At 34.1% G+C, this 22,836-nt stretch overlaps 2 protein-coding genes across 3 annotated transcripts; one reads left to right on the forward strand and one right to left on the reverse strand.

Moving 5' to 3' along the window:
* Window positions 1–5,620: 5,620 nt before the first annotated feature.
* Window positions 5,621–11,724, forward strand: LOC133187945 (multiple epidermal growth factor-like domains protein 10). The gene is made up of 13 exons (XM_061323344.1): window positions 5,621–5,732; window positions 6,107–6,208; window positions 6,307–6,413; window positions 6,532–6,666; window positions 7,533–7,664; window positions 8,099–8,227; window positions 8,343–8,471; window positions 8,675–8,770; window positions 9,081–9,203; window positions 9,316–9,414; window positions 9,528–9,635; window positions 10,063–10,201; window positions 11,083–11,724. Exons 1-13 carry the CDS (start codon window positions 5,623–5,625, stop codon window positions 11,432–11,434), a joined length of 1,761 nt encoding a protein of 586 aa, XP_061179328.1. The 5' UTR covers window positions 5,621–5,622; the 3' UTR covers window positions 11,435–11,724.
* A 697-nt stretch (window positions 11,725–12,421) lies between these two features.
* LOC133187957 (uncharacterized) lies at window positions 12,422–16,764 on the reverse strand. Of its 2 annotated transcripts, XM_061323353.1 has the most exons (3): window positions 16,594–16,764; window positions 16,067–16,225; window positions 12,422–14,387 (listed from the first exon to the last, which is right to left on the reverse strand). In XM_061323353.1, the coding sequence occupies exons 2-3, from the start codon at window positions 16,085–16,087 to the stop codon at window positions 12,459–12,461; spliced, it is 1,950 nt and encodes a 649-aa protein (XP_061179337.1). In that variant the 5' UTR covers window positions 16,088–16,225; window positions 16,594–16,764; the 3' UTR covers window positions 12,422–12,458. The 2 variants fall into 2 exon arrangements, with proteins under 2 accessions (XP_061179337.1, XP_061179343.1); XM_061323359.1 differs by lacking the exon at window positions 16,067–16,225 and having other exon boundaries at window positions 16,594–16,763.
* Between the last annotated feature and the right edge of the window lie 6,072 nt (window positions 16,765–22,836).

The following is a 22,836-nucleotide window of genomic DNA, read 5'->3' on the forward strand; positions in this document are numbered from 1 at the left end:
AGAGGGACGTTAAACAACAAACAAACGAACAAAAAATTATCAACAAAATTCAGTGACATTCTGTGAAAGACAGCAAAATATATGAAATGGCTTCCTATAAAAATCCACATGTCTGTAGATTATGCAGATAATAATAACGAACATTTAAAAGCGTGGATTTAATGTAGGTCAATACCCTCCTACCTCTCCAGTCCTAAAAAGCAAAGGTCGCAGACAAAAGTGTAAATCGTCGTACACTTCCACTTTATCAAAAGATTTATTTTCAGAAGTTTGGACAACATAAGTATCATAAGTCAAGAGAAAGTTGAAACAACGAGGACAAGATGGACAACGGAGAACGTACGGTTCAGGTGAACAAAAACGGCTGAAAAGATTTCAATCACTCCTTGAACTGCCCTGAACCTCCCATTTCAAATGCGTCCTGATTCTTGTTATTGATACTCATATACATATACATGTATATGTAAATTTTTCAATGATATGATACTTGATAGTTTGAGATGAATGACCCCATTAAATGTTTGACTGATTGGCGGGGTTAAGAACATTTTTTTTTCTTTAAAATGAAAATATAAAATACCAATTTATTTTTCAACAAACCTACACATTTATTTATGAATATGCGCATCATTGTATTTTCCATTTATGTAACTCGAGAGCTAACGTACATTGTATTTAGCATGAATATCCGTATCGAGTGTTTCTGGTTCCGGAACGTCATCAACATATTTAAAGTCAGCATTGTTATACCTTTAAAAACTAGTTCCTATATAAATCTATGCTAAAAAAGTCTTAGAATATTTCTAATGTTTTACTGAGCGGTCATAAAAAATCGATGTTTGACTGCAGAGTGAGATATTGGAGCTGTGGACGAGATATTGGACCGCTTAAGTCACATCGTGGGCGGGATCAGCTAAATCTTATTTGCATTCGTTGGTATACAAGCCAGCAAAAGATACATGCATGCATAAATAAATAAATAAATAAATAAAAGGTATAACAAAAAGCTTTTTGTCGACCCCTCGAACCAAACTGTTTGCCTTCGGCCTAACGGCCTCAGGCACACAGTTTGGTTCTTGGGTCCGACAAAATGCATGTTGCCCTCGAACCCAGTCAATAAATGTATCTTGTATATAAAGTTTTAAACTTTTAGTCCTACAGCAAGGGTACCCTCCTGTTTTATAAGAAATGGATTTCAGACACCTGGTTCGTGTGTTTATCTGTGTGGCTATCATGCTGATGTTACGTAATGCCAGGATTCATTACACAGGGAAGTCCCTGTACAGAGACTGTCATATATACTGATAAAAAAAATAAAAACAAACCAATACTAGTATACGTATTTATTGTAATTCTTTTTGTTATATTACTGTAGATTCCTAAATCTTAATGAATTAATTATCGCGTAATATCGCGAGAAGCACCACTCGCGAAATAAATTTACTCTCTTTTATTTTTATGCTACTGAAATCCATTTCAAATCTCTTGATCAACCGTCCACAACGTCCAATTGACGTCAAAGAGCCATTTCGCTATATAAAGTACGCGCGAAAAGTAAGTAATCAACAGTATGTGAAATTAATTTCGGAAACTCTTTAATCAATCGTGTTAATGTCTCTTTGCAGTTTCAGAGCTAAGAAATTGGTGGAATGCCCTTACTACGTACGGAGGTACAAGAAAAATTGGTTTGGATAGCGGGTTTGTATAACAGAAAAAAAGGTGCTTCTTCAAATCCAATAAGAGTAATTTTATGATGTAACTTCTCTTTCCTTGACAGTCTTTTTTTCTTCGAATAAAATTATAATCCAGTGAAGTTACGTTAAAATAAGCTAGAAATTATATGAATATATCTGTAATTTTGTAAATTTATTCATTTATTGGAAAATTTATTTACTTATTGGAAAAATTAGCCCAAGCCTTGCTTACACAATATAGATTATGATACGTAAATCAACGTTATCGTTTCTGATGTATTTATTAAGGATCGGACTGTGTTCGAGAATCTTTACAAGAACCATCTACAAGCGTAAACAGATGTCTTTATTCTGTCATGGATACACAGAAACAGCAAACAAATATTGTTCACGAGGTAATGAACTGAAACTTTCAAGAGGTTGAGGCAAAAATCTACATTCAGAACGCATTTCGTTTGTCTACTATTTTTAGTAACGGATCGGAAATTTAATTTAATTTAATTTACAGTATGTGACGATGATAAGTATGGATTTCAATGTCAGTATCACTGTTCCTAGCCCGAGAACGCTTTCGCTTCATGCGACGTCAACGACGGAATTTATACGTGTTTCCTGGTTGGAAAGGAAACGGATGTGACATTGGTATCAAGATATAACTAAACATGTTATTTTTTTTATGTTAAGTTAGTATTTTTAATAACAATGATAAAAACTATTCACTTTATTCATGTTTAATAAGTTAACCTGTCTTTCATTTATCATTTATCCGAGGAATTTGAATAAAATCAAAACCAGGGCACACCAATTTAATTTTTTGCTCGTCAGACCCGCGCGCTCGTATTTAAACAAAACTACATTGTATACAAATAATATTAATTTAAATTTCCCGCACCCGGGAAATTTTGTGCTAATTTCTGTTCTATTTCCGCTCTATAATTTTCTATTTGTATTGTATAATTTTTCATTTGTATTGTATAATTTTTATTTGTATTCTATATTTTTCTATTTGTATTGTATGCTTTTTCATTTGTATTATATAATTTTTATTTGTATTCTATAATTTTCCATATGCATTGTATAATTTCTTATTTGTATTGTAAAAGTTCTTATTTGTATGCGATGTTTTTTCATTTGTATTGTATCGAAGGATTGTTTATTTGTTTCGTTACGAAGGATTTCATTGGTCAAGTTTTAGCCTGTATCGTGTTGAAAACGATGTTCCGGGTGCTCAAAGCAAACTGGGATCGTATGTATTTGCATGCATGTTAGAGAACGATCATTTGATTCTAAAAAGGGAGTGCAAGCAGATGGCAAATGAATTATCTGTCCCTAGAAATGTTGACTGAGAAAATAAATAATATGATCTTGAGTGGTGGTACTTACACCCCACCCCACCTTCAAGAAAGTGAGTTTTCGGGTTTGGGCAGATTTTCTTCTTTTCCTTTTTCTCCTTGTCTCTGGTCATATTGGAAATAAACAAGCATTCTGAGAGTATTGCATTAGCAATACTAGTCCCCTACCGCAAGTGTAATCTGGTTCCCGTTAAAAATTGAAAATGCCATAATTCTGTCAAAAATCATTGAAGCGTAACGAAATGCAAACTTGATCTATAAGTAATCAAGGTAAAGGCACATACCAAAAATCAGCTCAATATCTGCAAGTGTTTAGAAAAAATCGAGGAAAACCCTTAAAAATTGAAAAGGCCGTAATTCTGTCAAAAATCAATGAGGCGGAACGAATGCAAACTTCATCTGTAACTCATCAAGATACAATGACATACCAAAAATCAGCTCAATATGTGCAAGCGTTTAGGAAAAAAGTGCGGAAAACCAAGTGGGACAGACTGACAGACAGATAGAGGGACAGACAGACGGACAGCTAGACAGACGGACGGACAGACTCAGAGGAAACCTGTAGTCCCCTCCGGTTTCACCGGTAGGGGATTAATAATCGGATTCGACAAAATTTGCCCCCCCCCCAATCAAATGGTCGCCTCCTAGCATGCACATAAGAGTGCGCGAACGGAATTCTGGGAAGGATATCAGACTAAGTTTGAGTTGGGCACCTGAACATCTCGCTCGTTTTGAACACCACAGACTAAAACTTGACCAATGAAATCCTTCGTAACGAAACAATCCTCGGATACAATTCAAATGAAAAATTATCGCATACAAATAAGAAATTATACAATATACTTTGTAAATAATACAATGCAAATGGAAAATATAGAATCCAAATAAAAATTATACAATACAAATGGAAAATAAAGAATACAAATAAATGTTATACAATCCAAATGGAAAATTATAGAATCCAAATGGAAAATCATAGAATCCAAATAAAAATTATACAATACAAATGGAAAATTGTACAATACAAATGAAAAATTATACAATACAAATAAAATTTAAACAAATGGAAAGTGATACAAAACAAATGGAAAAGAAAGAATATTGCAACGTTTGACATGCCATATTTACCTACCTTACTCTTTTTTTACTGGAATACGCATGTTCGACTTCACAGTAGGCCATTCTGGTAATAAATTCTGTAGATAAACTGTACCATGTCAATTTCGTTTTATCATCTGAAAATACATATGATCTGAAGGTTCATGTTTTGTTGTATAATATGTACATAAATGATTAAATGTACAAAAAGTGACGGTAACTTAGGTCTTATGATACCAAGACTATATTTGGTTCAGATATCTACTTCGGTGTTTTATGATGGCTACAGAGGTAGCTTACCTTTCTCTTTAAAAGATAACCTTGTAAAGTCATATTGTCATTTTGTATTTTTTTTTAATTTACCGGGTGGCAGTAGATGTAAAATTACAATATGGCAGATTCATAAATGTGACAACCCTCGAAAAATGAAACTAAATCAAAATCTAATTTTGTAAAATCATTAATAAAGAAGATGGGCGAATAAGCATAGAAGAAACACATAGATCGATAAATACAAATAAGACAGTGAAAATTAAATCTCAAGCATAACGAAACTTTTTCATTTTTCTAAAGCCTCTAAGAAAAAAAAAACTGATACTCACTTTATAGATTGGGTTCAAATCCCAAGAAGACCGGATTTTTAAAGCAGTGAATAATGTTTACCGTGAAAAATTTCCGAAGAAAAGTCTTGTTTGTTAATTATGCATGATTTCCATGCCTCTCAAAAATTAGAGCTTTGAATCTAAATACTTAAACAATTGGATTTTACACTCTTGAAGCTGTAACCATTTCGCACGCCTTGTTCGCCCATGTTCTTTTTTCATTTATTAAATAAAATAATTCTACAACATCATTCTCACTAAATATATACTTGTATGTTCATTATTACTTATATATGTATCATACGCCGTAACTTACTACAAAACTTGACGTTATTATTATAATAATAAAAATAATTTTTATACAATTTCAGAATTCGAAAAGTTTTGGTCATTCAATCTCGATCTCTGACGCTGAATGACTGTAAATTAAAACCTACTAATGCGTTACTTACAAATTCAGAATTCAAAATTAAATTTATATAATTAAAAATCTCAATTAACATCTAAAACGATATATAACTGTGTCTTGTTCTACCTTCGAAAATAAAGTTTCTTCCAGTAAATGACATAGACATCTCATTTCTCTATAAAGATTTATAAACTCTTATATAGATAAAATACAAGTATAACATCCCTGAGCCCTGAGTATTCACTTCAATATCAAACCCTGCGGTAACCCTAGTATAGAAATATAAGTTAAGGACCGACAATTGTTTGTAAACAAGGATGGTGGTCAAGAGGAAATCATGCGGAAATACTCACTTTCATCAGTAGTGGTATCATTGTGCCATCACGATCCCCGAGATCTTAATACATCACTACATACAATATATCCATCTCTTTCTCCAGAGTTTTATCTTATTTGATGACATATAGATGGGGATATTTCGACTGGTTGGTGTGTTTGTCTGTGGTTTGTTTGTGATGGATCTTATCAATTCAGTACGGACTAACATGACCGATAAAACGTGTACAGAACGATATACGTAAGTTAATTATTAGGTGATGTCCACTTGTGTGGTTATTGTTATTCAATTATCGAACGGTATTGAATGACCCAAGCGTCCATTTCTAAGAAGCTGATAAATTTAGCCAAATTAATTTGTCAAATAAAGAAGTTTTTTTTTTTTTTGCTTCTTTGGAAATAAAAAATATTCCTGGAATAAAAACCAAAATAGACAAATTCTTATCCTAACAATGATCTTGATGACAACCCCTTCTAATCCCGGTTCATTTTCATAAAATGATTCATTCCAAAGTTTTTTATTAAGAGCGTATATCTCGTTAATTGCACACACATGTATTAGTTACTCCCTAACTAATTTTCGATCGCCATGTTAAATTTATATAAATTTGGCAGATACACCCGTGTAGAGATTTATGAGGGATACACGTCCTGTCCTCACTATGAACAAGTCTGTAATGGTTGGTTCCTCAGCAGAAGATGTCGGACGTACACAAGGTAGAGCTAAGATAGGATTTGATGCCATTTAAACATTTCCTTGTTTTTATTTTTGATTATTGTGAAGAAATCCACTTTCTCTCTCTCTTTTTAATTAGGTATTATCTTTGTCCCCGACAAATGTCACGGATAGTTTATAAATCTCAGAATTTACCTGTATGTTGCCCTGGTTACCAGGAATTAGCCAATGGAACTTGTTTAAGAGGTGAGACAAACAAAGTGTTCCCGATATGAACTTATAGTCATGAAATTTTAAAAAAAAAATCAAAACGTAAATCTTTTAGACATAACTTGTTCTTAATAATTTATCTTTTTTTTCTCAGCATGTACAGAAAATATGTATGGGGAGCAATGTCAGTACAAATGTAACTGTTCTAACCATGCATACCAGGACTGTGATATCGACACCGGAAACTGCACGTGTCTTCCAGGCTGGACCGGAAGTAATTGTGACCAAGGTACGATCAGGGGATGACTTATCATTATTCATCGGAACATCGTCATAAGTTGCACTGATATTGTCCGATTTGAACTTTATTGACGTTTTGTTTAGTTGAACTATTGATTCAAGTCCCTATAGTCTGTCCACGTCAAAATTTTTATATATTATCTCAAAACGCATAAATAATATGTTGACGGTGCAACCGTTAGGGCGAGCGCAGATACCTTTTCGCTGTTTTCAGATGAGTGTATTGTTTATAAACTGTATTTTTAGACCCGTCTCTTCAAACCGCATGTGACATTTGGTACATCTAGACTCTGACGTCACATGACGTCGTATTTAGGTTGCAATACCAAACCGAAGCCTGAACAGTGCTGATTTTAATGAAGAACGTTTTATTTACTATTTTATCTGCAATATATCCATTAAATCAAGGCAAGTTTATTTTTTTGTTGAACTTTTGTTGTTATTCTCGCGAGAACGTAGCTTTAACAAGCGATGCATTGTGTGTCCAGAGTTACTGCGGAAAAAAATTCATTTGGATCAATGTGCAAAGTACGAATTTTCTCTTTCATTTGCCCAGGCAGCTCGCAGTGACGAGCGGCACTTCGCGCCGCTCGCTGCGCTCGCTGTAATGATCTTTAAATTAGGTTCTATAAATAATTATCATTATCACCCAAATTTTCTGCTTTGAAACAAGGTCATTTCAAATTTTTCATATATATGTGAAACAAGGTCATTCCAATATATATATATATATATATATATATATATATATATATATATGTTTAGCGTCCACATGTGCCTTGGTTTTTTTACATCCCAGGTCAGAAAAGCACACAAAATAAATAAAGATATATAAAATTATATATAATTCTATAGTGTGTCCTGATGGGTGGTTTGGTTCCTACTGCGATCGCGAGTGTCTCTGTCAGAACAACGCCACCTGCAGTCCACTAGATGGCGCTTGTAATTGTACATCTCCAGGATGGACAGGAGAATTCTGCGACAAGGGTAAACAGAAAGTATCAGTATAATATTTTATAGTAAATATTTAGATACATCCATCTTAATAAATACAGCAATGATATCAATTTGAAAGCTCTAATTCTATATACTGTGAAACCACTTATTTTCGTTGTGGTTTTATTCTTGTTGTTTTAGAGGTATAAAGAGACCAACAAATGCATGCTCACCACAAAATAAAAAAAAAATCATGTACATAACTACTCAACAAGTCTTCATCCATGAAATCAAATCCCCACCAACCCATAGTTTTCCTTGAAACCACGAAAATTTGACACCAAGAAAGTGTGTTATTTAACTGTATCTGCATATGAAAACTACATTTACATTTGGTATGCCATTGGACCATAGTATAAGGTATTTAAAGAATGCTAGAGAATGTATTTTAGAATTAATCATACTTATACCAATTTGTATTTTAGAGTGTAATTCTACAAAATATGGACAAAACTGTCAGGGTAACTGTACGTGCAGTATCAACCAAACGTGTGATCGCATGAATGGCTTATGCAGATGCATGGCTGGCAGAACGGGAAGAAACTGTACCGAAGGTGACTCAAACACCTAAAGTCCCTTGACTATATTGTTCCTCTACTTTTAAGATATTTAGAAAGACTGAAAAGCAAAAATGTTAGATTATACTTGAAGCTATAAAGTTTGTTTCAGAATGTCCTCTGTTTAAATTTGGCCCTGATTGCAGCAAGAATTGCTCATGCAAACATTCCACCGGATGTGATGCTGTTAACGGAGAGTGTATTTGCGAAGCAGGATTCACAGGGAAGAAGTGTCACAGAGGTTTCAGTCTAATTATAATATCTATAATAGTATACAAATTATGTTCGTATAATTAAAAACAATTAAATAAAAACATGTCTTTAAAAGGTCAAACTTCACCATTTCCTAGTATGTTCGTAAAGTGAAAACCAAAATTTCCCAAAGTTGGAAAAAAATTTTTTTAGAAACTATTTTATATTTATTCGCCGTTATATATGCTTTAGTTTGTGCCACTGGAACATTTGGTAAAGGATGCAATCAGACTTGTAACTGTACAGATGCCGAGATCTGTAATCCGGTGACGGGAGAATGTGTCTCACGTATGTACACCTAAGTCACTAGTCTTACTGTGATATGATAAATCACGTCAAATATTACTTTTTTTGTTAATAAGAGATATTGTATGATATAGGTTGGGTGATCAGAAATATTTTAATGCAGAAAAGAAAGGACATTTTTAATAGCATCAACCGAAGTAGCTAAAGCTAGTTGACTAGTATGCAAACTTGCATCATGTATCCCATGTACAGTCATGTTTTTCTTGCTCATTTCAAAATAGATAACAAACAAAGGTAATTATACAGAAATCTAAGAGTGTTTTTAATAAAACCTTTTTTTTCTGTCGTGTAGGATGTGTTTGCCATGAAAGAGGTACCGCTAACTGTCACACCTTGTATGATTCCTGCAAATGCTTACCCAACCACAACCACACTTGTCATTCTGAAAGTTGGTTTGCAAAGGAAAAGTGCAGAGGTAAAATACTGTCTCAAATGTTGCCCTCCACCTTGTTGTACTTGTGGTTTCCCCTGAATTCCATTTACCTATAGTTCTTGACAGAGATTCTGTTTTGGTTTGTGTTTTGTAGATGTCTGTGAGTGTATATCGCCGGACAGTACTTGCTGCGTTGCGAATACATCTAGATGTCAATGTAAAGACGGATGGACAGGTCCAAAATGTTCTAAAGGTGTGGTATTTCATATTTTAGCATTTCGTATTGTTAATTTTTTTCTTACATTGAAATTAGAAAAAAAAGAAATGCATGTCACGCTGCTTATTACTGACAATTTATTTCTTCAGAATGTCCTCGAGGAACCTTTGGGAGACATTGTGCCAACTTCTGCAACTGTTCAGCAGACGACCAATGTCATCACGAGACTGGTGCTTGTATTTCCAAGAGAAAGCCAGGTATAAGTTTGGGTAGATGTAATAAGAGCTGATAAACAGAGAGTGTGAAATTGCATTAATTAGACAAAAGTGTATACAAAGATAAAATTTGTTTTCACTTCAGCAAGTGTAAAATTGTTAAGGATTAAAATGAGGTTCCAAAAAAATCTTCATTAGAATTTTTTTAAAAAGTCAAACTGACAGAAATGAGTAACAAAAATTTGTTGGGACAGGTAGAATTTTCATTTGTTGATACTTGTGATTTTCAAAAGTTCTGATTAAAAACAGATATATACCTTTTTGCCCGTTCAAATCTTATTTCTTAAAGGAGTAGTATTTGAGAGAAGATACTCTATAATATGTAGCTAAACGAAATTGGCTTTGTAATCAATATTTTCTGAAATTCCCTACTATCATAGCTTAAGTAACAATGATTAAATATTTGTAGTGGCGGAGAAATCAGTCTCTACTAAATCGAGACAAACCTTCTGGATAATTTCTGGGGGATTTCTATTACTGCTTGTTGTCATGACGATATCTCTGATCATCTTTCTAAGGAGTAAGCATGCTGTATCAAGAACACCAAGGCAAGTCCCCCCCCCCCCATTTCTATTGGAATAAAGGAGATGGGCGAACATAGCGTGCAGAAAGCCTATAGCTTCAGATATGTAAAAACCATGTTCAATTTGTGAATTTAGTATTTAGAGTAAAGTTCTCATTATTGAAATTTATGAAATTATAATATACAAAACTTTTCTGGGGAAAATTTTCTCGGAAAAATTTATTCTTATATTAGAATAAATAATGTGGTATTCGTGGGGTTCGAACCCTGGCAATAAAAATTCCTGAGAATCATTTTCTTTCGAGACTAGCACGCTAACCACTAGACTACACAAGTCCTGATGAATAGTGGCATTTAAATCATATGTTTGTAATATGCCCCTTGACTTAATGGACTTCAAGTATTTCTCGAAAAGGTACGAATGTTATGTCATAAAAGTATATTTTTAAGGTATAGTGGGTCTTTACTTCATATTTTTGGTAACCAAAAAATGTATATTTTTATGCAAACTTAGAGGATTAACTGTCAAAAAATGGAGCGAAGACCCACTCATATCGAAAAATAGTGTTATAATATGAGAAAATGACTCTTTTTGCCCTCTTTAGTGTGTGCATAATATTTCATAAGCAAATAATTTCAATCTTTGTGAGATTATTGCCGATTGTAGAGATTTTACATAAAGTATAATTTAATGTTAGATGAAATATCAAGGAAAATTTTTATATAATTGAGATTTAATTTTTCACCTTCATGTTTGTCCCACTATAGGCTTTTCGCTCGTCATGTTCACCCATCTTCTTTTCGAAATGTTGCTAAACACAAATATCTGGTACCATCAGTGTTTAAAACCTTCCTTCAAAAATCATAATGCCGTATAGTTAACACTACTATATCACCATTTTGCAGAAAACATTTTTGTCAAAACTCGGACTGCTTTAATTGCTGTAGACCAAATAAAAAGGAATCTTTAGCGACGCAGAGATACACGGAGCTACAAGAAGATTTGGACTGGGTCGTTCATGATGAGGAATACGATCATTTAAATAGGTCCGGACAGGCCAAGTTCCAGCTCCAGTTAGAATATGATCCAACCTACAGTCATGTGTCTGACAACAGTACTGCATACAGTGCTATAACATCATCTTCTAACACAGTGACTTCAGAGGGCGATTATAGCCATATTAGTCTAGGGAATGCGACTTACGACACTCTGGAGAACAAAAAAGTGAAGTTTTCCGATAATGCAAACACAAGTTGATGCCTGTCTTCTTGATAAATCGTCATTCTTATGACAATATTCTAATGATAAATAATTATATAAATGTATCCTGGTCATGGCACCAGTTTAATGGTTGAATATGGTTGTAGGACTTTTGCCTAAATTTTAATTAAAATCGAAATGTGTGAATAATGATGACTGTGGACTCGTAGTCATATATTTTAAATGTGACCAATAAAAACGATCGATTTTTTGGATCTGATTCAATTCATGAGGTGTTACAAAAATACACTAATTATTACGACTGAGCAAAGTTTGAGTGACTATTCTGGAATATTGCTTCATCTTTGAAAGGTATCTTTGCGGATGAAAACAAGATCAGATGCATGTACATTGTATTTCGTCTACACTGAGCCACTTGGCACATTTTAAAGCTGAACACGATTCGTAAAAGGAATGTGTCTGTATATTCGATTGGTCTCTCGCTATATCTGAGGGCCCCTATATAAAGCCGCTCACTTAGTCACTGTTCAGTGTAATCAATCGCCACCGGTGTAGACGGACGTATGCTATATAGCACTTGGTAGCGACAAAAAATAACTGTGTACTTCTTCTAATCAAAACGCAGGAGAATAAAATACCAAAGAAACTTACAATAGTTGTACAGGTCAGTGCAGTATACAAACAAACACAAATGCACGTTACTGCAATAAAATGTAAACAAAGGTAATGCAAAATAACCAGCACGAACACGGGTTGCCATTCCACGCCGATACCCGTGACAATAAAGCAAGTGTAACGAATGCGAAGAGTATACCCCGGTGCTGATATCGTAGATGGTAATATCGAAAATGGCGTATGCCTATTTACGAGTCGTGTTCAGCTTTAATACAATATATATATATATATATATATATATATATATATATATATATATATATATATATATATATATACATGTATTCATTTTTATGTTCTGTGCGTATGATATGTACGGTATAAAATTGAAAGAAAAAAAAATCGACACAACTTGTTTTGATTTAATACATCGGTTGATTCAAAATCACAAGCACAAACAGTACAATCTGTAAAATTTCTCTTCAAATTTGATACATTTGGCTTGGTCGCCATATTTATTAGTTCTGTTTATATCACCTAAAAGTTTTATATTTCTTTTACCACGATATTCAACAGTCGTTTCAAATTGTGCCCCACCAGGCTTAGTTTTCAGAGTTACAAGAATACGAGTTTTTTCCTTGATTGACCATAAATAACTCCTAAATGAAAAATAGCTTTCGGCTCCTGAGTCCCTTTCCATATCAGCATATACTAAAGAGGCTTTTTCAATTGAGTCAAGGGACAATTTAGCACATCTGCCTGGAATCTCTTGTAGGATTGTGTTGATTTTATCAACAACGAAGTTTGCAACAGTCTGCACTCTTTCGTCTTGTGGAGATATTTCCTTAGATGAGTAACAAGGACAATAATGTTCTGAAATGTCTGCGCTTTTACAGCTCCTACTCGTCGGAATTTCTCGAAACAAACTGATTCCTCTCGGAATGGCAGTGTCGTCTATTGGTGGTTTTTCAGCAAAATCTGAATTCAAAATATCTTTAAGTGTTTCAAAAAAGTCATAGTGTGTTGATAATCTATTGATATTTGTCTTAGCATTTCTGTGTATATGAGGAAACCGGGATTTTATATGATCAGGAAGCACCATTGTAAACAGTGGAAGAAGGTTTGATATCCTTCCAACAGCAGTGTTCTGCATCTCGCTGTACCTTGGGCCGTGATCACCGAAAAAAATCAGTACAGCATTTTCTAATCTTTTGCTTTCCTTTAACCATTTAAAATACCCAAGAACATCCTCATCCGCCAGTTCAACAATATTTATAAAGTCATGCGTAATTTCGTTAATCCACGACCATGCAAATTTTAAATGAGATCCGTATGTTTCAACAAAACGCCGAGTGTAATCCATAACGTATTTATGTTTTAGCTGGTTCCCAAAACACATCGGAGAGGCACTATTTTGCAAAAAGTTTCTGTGTTGAACAAACATATAGGCATTGTTCAGGGCACTGCGAGGACTGACAATTTTCTCCATGGCCATAAAAAATGGCCGCAGATAGTGTGTGACTGGAGGGTCATTAAATCCCTGAAAACAGGCAAGCCCTGGATGGTCCTCTGACTTGAGATCTATATAACCTTTTCGAGTAAAGTTCTTCCATATAAATGGAATATTTTCTATTCCAGGGGGCACTTCTTTTGTATATGCTTTCAAACCCGTAAAAACCGGAAGTAGATTAGGATAAGAGTTATCTGCCACTTTAGTGTATCCTTTGAAAACATATGCATCAAGTTCTTCTCGTAAATATTTCATAGTTTTTGGCATTTTTCTTTCGGTGATGAGTCTCGACATGGAGTCAATTCCGAACAAATAAACACTTAATTGATCCTTACTTTCTGTTCCAATTTGTCTCTGTTTCTTTATGCTTTTAATATCAACATGCATGTGCAGGTTGTCGTAAATTTGTTTATCATCATCATTAAAACACTGTACGTTGATGAAATCCGTATCAATATACTCGGGCTGTTTAAATTCGACTAAATTTCCAATGCTGACTTTGTAATCTCCGTGGAGTTGTATTTTTCCATACTTGCAGGTCACGTGACCGTGTCCACTTCTTGATATGGCGGTTTCGTTGACGTGCAGAATACCATCAGAATCAATGAACACCAGATTCTCCCATGTTTCGCACTTAAGTGGAACTTGGCTCCAGAAAAATCGGTCTAACTGGGGATCATAGATGTCATACTTTGGCAAAATACAAGGAGCGAGTATGTTTTTATTTCTGAACACGTGAAACACCGGCCAGTTGAATTGAATGTTGAAATAGACAGTGGCCGCTACCGCAACAACAAAAAATATGAAGTTACGGAGATATCTTCTACTACGCCGCCGGTTTAGCATCCCGATATGATTAGTAGTCTGTAAAATGGAAAATATTTTTAATGAACATATAAATGTTTAAATGAGATAATATTGATATTTTAAGATACAAATGGTGTTTCAGACAATGGTATTCCAGACCTCAAAATGCCTACAAAATATCCAAATCCTAACATACATGTAACTCCTGAACATAATTTATTGATTTTATTCATTTTTGAATGTTGTTATTAGTATACTGATTTTAGTTCACCAAAACTAGAGAATCAAGTGAGTTTTCCGATCGAAGAGTGTCCAGCGAGCCTTTCTGTCTGTTTTCGTATTGTGTGATCTTCACTATTTCGACTTTTTCTCCAGAACCACTGGACCATCATCGTTTAAAGGGGGTATCCTTGGGTAAAAGAATTTAACAAAGAAGAATACAAGACAAATTTGACAAACTGATAACAGACCCCCATTTGCCAGCATCCCCAGATAGCTTTTACTTTTTAAATGTTCCTTTTCAGAATGCGAATTAAAGGTGATCTACATGTAGATGAGCATTGTGGCCCAGGGCCCCTATTGGCAATGTTTTTCCCCAAGTTCAGTGCTGCCTTTCGCTCTGCAGTAACCAGTTATGCAAGATCGACAGCATATTTAGACTAAATTTAACAAAAAGTCAACACTGAAAAAATGGTCATTACTGACCAAGAGATTTCTGTACGGTCAGACTTTCATTGTAGTCGAGATGGGTACCACTGGGCACGTTCTAAAAGTTAGCTGCACACTGATAGAGAGCGGTGGTTCAGGTAGAGTATATCACGTAGATTAAAACTTGTACATATATTTAAACATAAAATTTCAGAGCTTTTTAGACCTGACAGGTACAGGGTACTGTATTCACTCTCAATAGTGAATTTTGAACAGGGAAAAAGTGGCAAATTTGGAAATATTGATTCCTTATGTTTTAGAGTAGATCGAGACTGATAAATCGTAGGTTTATACTCTCTGCGCACCTCTATATAATCTCCATATTCAAGATTTTTGATAAAACGAACTTGAAAATTCAATCTGTCATTTGGGAATTGTTACCTTAATTTTGGGAAGAGTCAATTTTCAATTGGGACAGATCCTTTTATCGGATCTGCATGCAATAAATGTAAAGCCCTGTTTTCAAATTTTGGGTTAGGGTGGGGCTAAAAAGTCAGGGATCAAATGTTACCTAACCAGTGAGCCAGAATGATAATCACTCCTTAGGGCGATGACTTTCAATAAGGTCATAACTTAGACAGTGGTTCTAAAACATTGAAAGTTGTCTTTCTTTGCCTTGTATACATTAAATTCAAATCCATTCACGCCATTACATACAAATATATTACCATTGGTAAATTTTCCAACAATGCCCTTAGAAAACACTTTTTTCATGTAAGTACATAAGTGGTACAAATCCAAAAAGTTTTTTTTTCTTTCTGTATTAATCATATCATAACAGCACTGATAAGATGCGGCTCAGGTTTATGTTTAACAAATAAATAACAGTCTTTATAGATCACTTAGAAGGGGGTGATGGGGCCCCACACCCTCTTGACGACTTTTTGACGATGGTACGTACTACGTGCCTGTACATTGTTAATTTTTCACACCATTTCAATTCATTAACATTTAATAACATTTTTTTTTAAAAAAAAATACTATATTTCCTTCCCTGTTCATTTTATCTTTAACTTCAAGCGCTATACCTGAGATCCGCCTATAAGCATTTAAACTAATTCTCATTATTCTGTTAACTTAGAGTTGTAATCATGATAGTGACTTTCTGATCACTTCCGTGGAACAATTTGCCTTTGTATACGAGCAACAGAGCGGTATTGATTATTGACGTCCTCAAACGGTGTCCCCTGAAAAAGGAAATCTTTCAATGAAGAAGAAACATTTGTGTACTACCAGTTGTTTACACGTGTGCTGGCAATCACAATTATTTATTTATACACATGAGCACCTACACGTGCGACAAGCACTGGCATTACATGAGGTTTGTAAACAGGTCAAAACAAGCAGCAATTATGAACGGTAACTCCATAATTATACCAATAAATGGAGAGAATTTCGGCATGTACACATTTACAGATTTTGATTACACGCCTAACGCATTTATCTACACACAGGGCCTTCACTATCAATACCCCAGTTTTAGGGGCGTTTTTACTACGCACTATTTATAACATCGACTACAAATACGTTTTATCTTTAGGGAAGAAGTATTTACCTGTTTCGAAAGGGATGAGGATTGATTCCACGTGGAGAACCTACTAACGAACTTCGTCTCCTGTCGTTTCACGACTTAATTCCATTCATGGACGACTTCTTTCCAGCGTGTCAGTCAGAACATATTTCAAAATATCCAGTCCTCTCGATCTGTGCCCCGGCAATCAATAGAGTTTAATGTTGGCACTGTGCAGTCGAGCAATGTACAGGGTGTTTAAATCATAAGCTCCGTTGGTTAGTCTGGACACGCTTCAGGAAATAATCTGCGGTGAAGAAGAAAATAGATTTAAAAAGTTGAATACATATATGAAGAATGAATTCACCGATTATAAATAAGAAATGAGTCAATATCACATTTCCCCTAATCAGACTGTTTATCTTTTTACCCAGCACTCTGTATGCTCAATATGTCTCTTGGAAATTTTTGTCTGCACTTCAACATATGGAACTTATTTATTTCCGAAAGGTTCGAATTTATATCAACAAGAGAAGGGTATATACCCAGTCACCGCCCATAACTAAAACGCTTAGGAAAGGTATAATTAAGTAAATTACATGTATCAAGAGTCCACTTAATATTTTTTTTTTTTAATTTTGATAATATTTTATAAAATTTAATTTGTCGCCTATTCACCAGAAGTCTGAATTTTTCCAAAGTGATTTTTATAAACACATTTTGATAAGTTTATATCATATATGCTCAATAAAAGTTTTATCATATCATTTACTTCAGTCTAACACTTCAATGCACGGAAAACTTCATTCCCAACTGTATTGGTCTGAGCGCGTGCAAACAGAATTTTTACTGGATTAATACAAGTTTTATAAATTTACAGAATGATACACTCAATTAATTGTATTACAAATTGTATCAGAAAAGGGTCATATAATTGTCATACAAACGCTTTTGTGAAAATGAGGAAAATAGTCGTCAACAGCTTAGTGTTTATTCATAGATATTCTTTCTTTTCTTTTTTTTTTCTTCTCTTAAATTAAAAATGGAAGACCTCAGATTAACAAAATGATCATAAGTTAGAAAAAGAAATTTACTTAGCCTTCAGTTTTAAACACTTGATTAACGGTGAACAGAATAAGAGCCCAAAATAGACAACAATAATAGGGAAAAAGACACTCCAATGGATAGTACACTTGTATAACAATAAGTACACAACATTTCTCATTTCAGCAATGATCTTATGACATACCATTTCCGTTTAAAAAGAAAAAAAAATAAATGTCTACTATAACATGTTATCTTAAATTCAATTAAGCAGACACAGCCAGAAAATGTAAGCACAAAATATGAACCTACACTGTCAATCCATTGTCTTAAGAGTCGGCTAAGCCATGGTGATTGTCACATAGTAAATTTTACAAAATTTAATTTACAATGTTACACAATTTGATTTTAAAAAAAGAGTTATTTTAATTACTTACTTTTTGACATATGCTTAAAATTACCTATCTAACAATTAATGTTTAGACAGTAAAAAGGAAATTGTCACTCAATATTCATTTAAGGAATTAGTGTCAATCCTTTCAGCTTGCCTCAAAAGAGTGTCCGACTCGCATGCGTGATAATTGCGCAAATGTGTTTAATTGAAGTTTGAGTGAATGCCGAATGATGTGTGAGAGAGCCAGTGTTAGAACCGCCGTGGACTATCCCGGACGTGAATATTAGATGTACTGGACATTCCGTCATCAGGAACACAAAGTTTTACTCTGGACTATTCCGAGTTTTAGAGCAAAACCGTGTGTGTGTGTATGTAGTTGTGTGAATCGAACTCTCCTTTGTTATATCAACTTATATGTGATCTTACATGTACGTGAATTACTTTTCAAAATACAAACATTTACCTTTTATTGCTTAACTTTCATTAAAATAAATTTTCATCACAAGTTCGCTTGTGTTAATTGTACCGAAAAAGTCACATACTGTGTATGTTATATATTACTTTCAGTTTCGAAACACTTGGGTGACACAAAAGCTAGCTATTAATAAGCCTGTGTACTGATACTGAAAAGAGGCCAATTTACTAATAGATAGGAAAAGTTTTGTACTAGACAGCGTTCATCGAGCACCTGTCAACAAAGAACACTTACTGGAGTTATCTCTCTTTTCATACTATGAAAAAGAGTTCCATGCGCCACAACGCTCACCTGGTCACAATTCCTTCCTAACAATGAAAATGCGCATGCAGGTGAATGAGAACTCTAATGTTGTAACCTACAGTTAAATGATTTAAACGATTTCAATTACAGTCACTGTAAATCCTGTTTCATATCTCGGAACACCGACTTGTCGAGTTAACAAAAAGATTGAATTCCCGATTAGCTCTGAATATTTCTACTTTTTAACTATATACCTGATACTTGATAGTCACGAAGTAAGGTTATAACTGTATGGGATGTATTAGAGCAGTTTTTCAAAAAAGCGCCAAAAGTACTAGTTAAAGCAATTTTTAAGGACTTGAATCGAGTCCATTAGTTTTCCATACATATGACCCTTCCTTTCTTCATAACAGACATATATGACAAAACAATTTTTGCCCTTTTCTTACGAGCTATATCATTATATGCTATGAATAATCTTTCTTTATAACAGACATATATGAAAAAAACAATTTTGCCCTTTTCTTACGAGCTGTAATATCATTATTTGCTTTGAATAATCTTTGAATGTGGAAAAATACAAGGTTTGATTTTTCAATCTCCCTTGCAGAGTTCTCGTTCGTACCTCTCTCAATCACCTCAGCAATGGGCTCGCGTCAAGATTTTTGACATAAGTTAAAAACATGAAATTCCAAGGATTATTTAAGGAATGAATTTAATAGCTACCCAATTTATACTTGTATAACCTGGGTTGGGACAGTTTACGTAAAGCGGTTTATAAAAAAAGCGTAAACTGTTCAAACCCAGGTTATACCAGTTTAACTTGGGTAGCTATTAAATTCATTCCTTATAATTTAATTTTCCATCATTCAGTGTAAAAAAAAATAAGACAATTTCTTCTTCAAAAATGCCTTCAAATTGTACGTATTTTAAATGTAACGTCAAGCGGATTGATACCTTTTTGACGTGTCATTGTGACGTAGGCAACCAGGTTATACGATATATTCTAATTTTTTTATCCAATCAAATGACGCGTTACAACCAAAATTAAATTTATTATTTCAAATTAAACTAATAGTTCTAGATGTAATTATTAAATATATACATTAAAAGACAAATATTAGTGCAGGAATTTAATTAAAATGAATTAAAACAAACGCACTATTTCTTGTGCTTAACACTGTGATATACGCGAGCCAACGACAGAGGTGAACGTATGAGCCGATGGTAGAGAGTGGTGATTTTTGAGTGTGCTGTACTAAGTATTAACACACACACCGGTACCAGAACTGATTATTTAAAAACATATTCAAAACTAAAAATATGAATATTCATGATAACCTATTGTTTTTCCGAAGTAACAATTCAATGACTGATATCTTTTCGACTTCCTTAATTCACAGTCAGTGGAAATCGAAAGGGGGCGACTTGTCCTTGAATTATTTGCCAATAAAAACTATATATAATAGAAAACCAATATTAATTTATGATCCCCTCAATAATGTTTAGTGACCTCATTTTCAACTTCGTCTCTCCTTGCTTGTCAAGGAATTCCTGTTCGGTTGTGCTCCCTTTCCTTCGTGCCTGATTCACTTACGTATCAAACTAAGCTGACCTGTATTATTGAAATATTTTCTGCTATACAAATGCAAAGTGCTGACGCCAGTACTGTAGCAACTTCTGTAGAATCCAAATTGTTCTTTGTAAAATAAAAATAAATATATTCAGATCAAATACCTTCAGTTGATATTTTTATTTATTATAACATCTTTGAAGTTTAAGATAAATCCTCTATAGCCGACATCACCGACATTTTTTAACAGATTAGTTTGGAGTGTTAATCAATCAATCTTTTTTTCCCCACTGTACTGAAATCAACAATAAATATATTCTTACGTAATTAGACCTGGTAGATACATGTATTATGCGTAAAATGCTTTCAGCTGCAATGTCAGTGTTGTAGAGTGAGACTTTCCCCATATATAGTCAGACTTGCCCCAGCTTAAATTGAGCTTATAGGATATTAATTTGGGTCAGACCGTCCGTTTGTCCGTCCGTCCGACTAGCTGCATTTCTCTTTCGTTTCCGGACGATATCTTAGTAAATATTTGAGCTCTTGCAATTAAATTTTATATTTATTTATTACCTCGATTGGCTTAGTTAAGTACACCGTACTCATATGTCTGCTATAAATGATATGAAATAAAAGTTAATAAGACAACATGAGCACTTCATTTATATGTTACTATTACTTGAAGCATAAAAGTGAGAGAGAGAGCCTTTCCACTAGTATCACTTTAGAGCAGATCTTGCGGGGGAAGTAAGGCTCTAAAGTGAAGCTTCCGTTTGGGTAGACTTACTCTCTTTTGATACTTTCGGGTTGGGGGGGGGGGGGTATGGCTCTGGAGAGAAAATATGACTCTTGAGTTAGACATCCCCTTAGGGGGGAGGTTTACTCTAGAGCAAGACTTTCGGGGGAAGTCTCACAAGGGGGGGGGGGGGGCACTTTTGCTCTACAACACCGGGCCTCAGGATTTTTCCCATGACAATGGTTTTTTACCGAGTCTTTGTAGATAAAAGATAATGTACATGTAAATCTGGTCAGAAGATTGGTTGATATCCAACTTTCATCTCTGCCGAATTATTACATTCACTATCTACTGCATGTATTGTATTTTTCTTTAATTTCTCATTTTAAAATCTTTTGCGTTTCACTTCTTTCATATTTTAAATTTTAATAATAATGTTTTGAATACAAAATTTTTGCTATCTCTTGAGCCACTCAACATTGCTTTTATACTTCTTATAATGTTTAAATTATGTATTGAATATTTATGTATTTTTACTTTGTACAGTGATTTAGTGTGTTTTTAACTAATTATATACGGCGCTTTTAAATATTAAATAATAATAACTGTTTCTGTGCTCACCCTCCCCAACTTTCGCTCGGTGAAATAGTTTTGTTGTTTTTTCCTCAACTTTATCCGTTTCCGATTTCAATTTTCAATATCCTCCAACTCCAATTATTAGTATCAAAGGAACAATAACTATCAACCAACGAATATAACATTAAAAATCTTATTGTAAATTGTCAGATTATATGAATCTGCATTCACTTATACGTAAAAATTCAAAAATGTACAAGATGACACAGAAATCTGAACGACACTACATGGTACTGATTTAGTTAATCACAAGTTTTACAAACTACAAATGACTGGTAAACACAATCAACAGTTTTCAATTAACTTAATATGAAATGTTTTACAAAAGCTACTTGTAATAAACCGGTATGCGCAGATTATATTTCATTTCATCCGCGGGATATACGAAGCAGATGTGTTTAAATGGAGACTGTCACACTTTGATCCTGGTGTATCTCCATTTTAATGGGCGCATCAGCTGTTGATTATAATTATTGTACAAATTGCAGGGTCATAGAAGTTCAAATTTCAATACAATGTATAGTAGCCAGCACAACTCAACTCAATCTTTTTTAACATTGTGACATGGCATTTTCCTGAATTATGATATAGAAAATTCTCATTATTTTCCAATGCGGACAGAAAACGCACAACTCATTCGATAAAATGAAAAAAGGCGAAGATAACGAACAGTGACCGATCTCAAAAAAAAATCTATAGATAACGAAAAATGATCGATCTCAAAAAATCTATAAACAACATAATTCTGTGAAGAGGGCATAAAACACGGACCCCTGGAAATTCCAGAGGTGGGATAGGGTGCCAAGGAGGAGTAAGCGTCCCCTGTTGACTAGTTACACCCGCCGTGAGCCCTATGATCAAGTCAGCCAAAATACGACCCAATTATACATGTACATGTAGGTTACATTTGCTCACAAGGTCATTATAACGACCATAAAATTTACGAAATGCCGACTTTAAACGAGGTTTCTGGAATACCTGTAATATCAACTTATCTGTCAGTATCCTGTCTCGGTTTTAAAAATTGATCTGCTCAGAGCATGCTCTTGAGTATCAAATAAGCTGGGAGATGTAAACACCATATGCAGGTGATAGCGGAATATTACTACATAAATATTATTGAGGACAGTTGACGATGGAAAAGTTGAAGTAGTCTCGTTTGTCATACAATTTAGTTGTTAGTTGGC

Source organism: Saccostrea echinata, unplaced genomic scaffold (genome assembly GCF_033153115.1).
Source record: "Saccostrea echinata isolate AGI-Se365-2 ecotype Australia unplaced genomic scaffold, CSIRO_AGI_Sech_v1 ptg000001l, whole genome shotgun sequence".
NCBI lineage: Eukaryota > Metazoa > Mollusca > Bivalvia > Ostreida > Ostreidae > Saccostrea > Saccostrea echinata.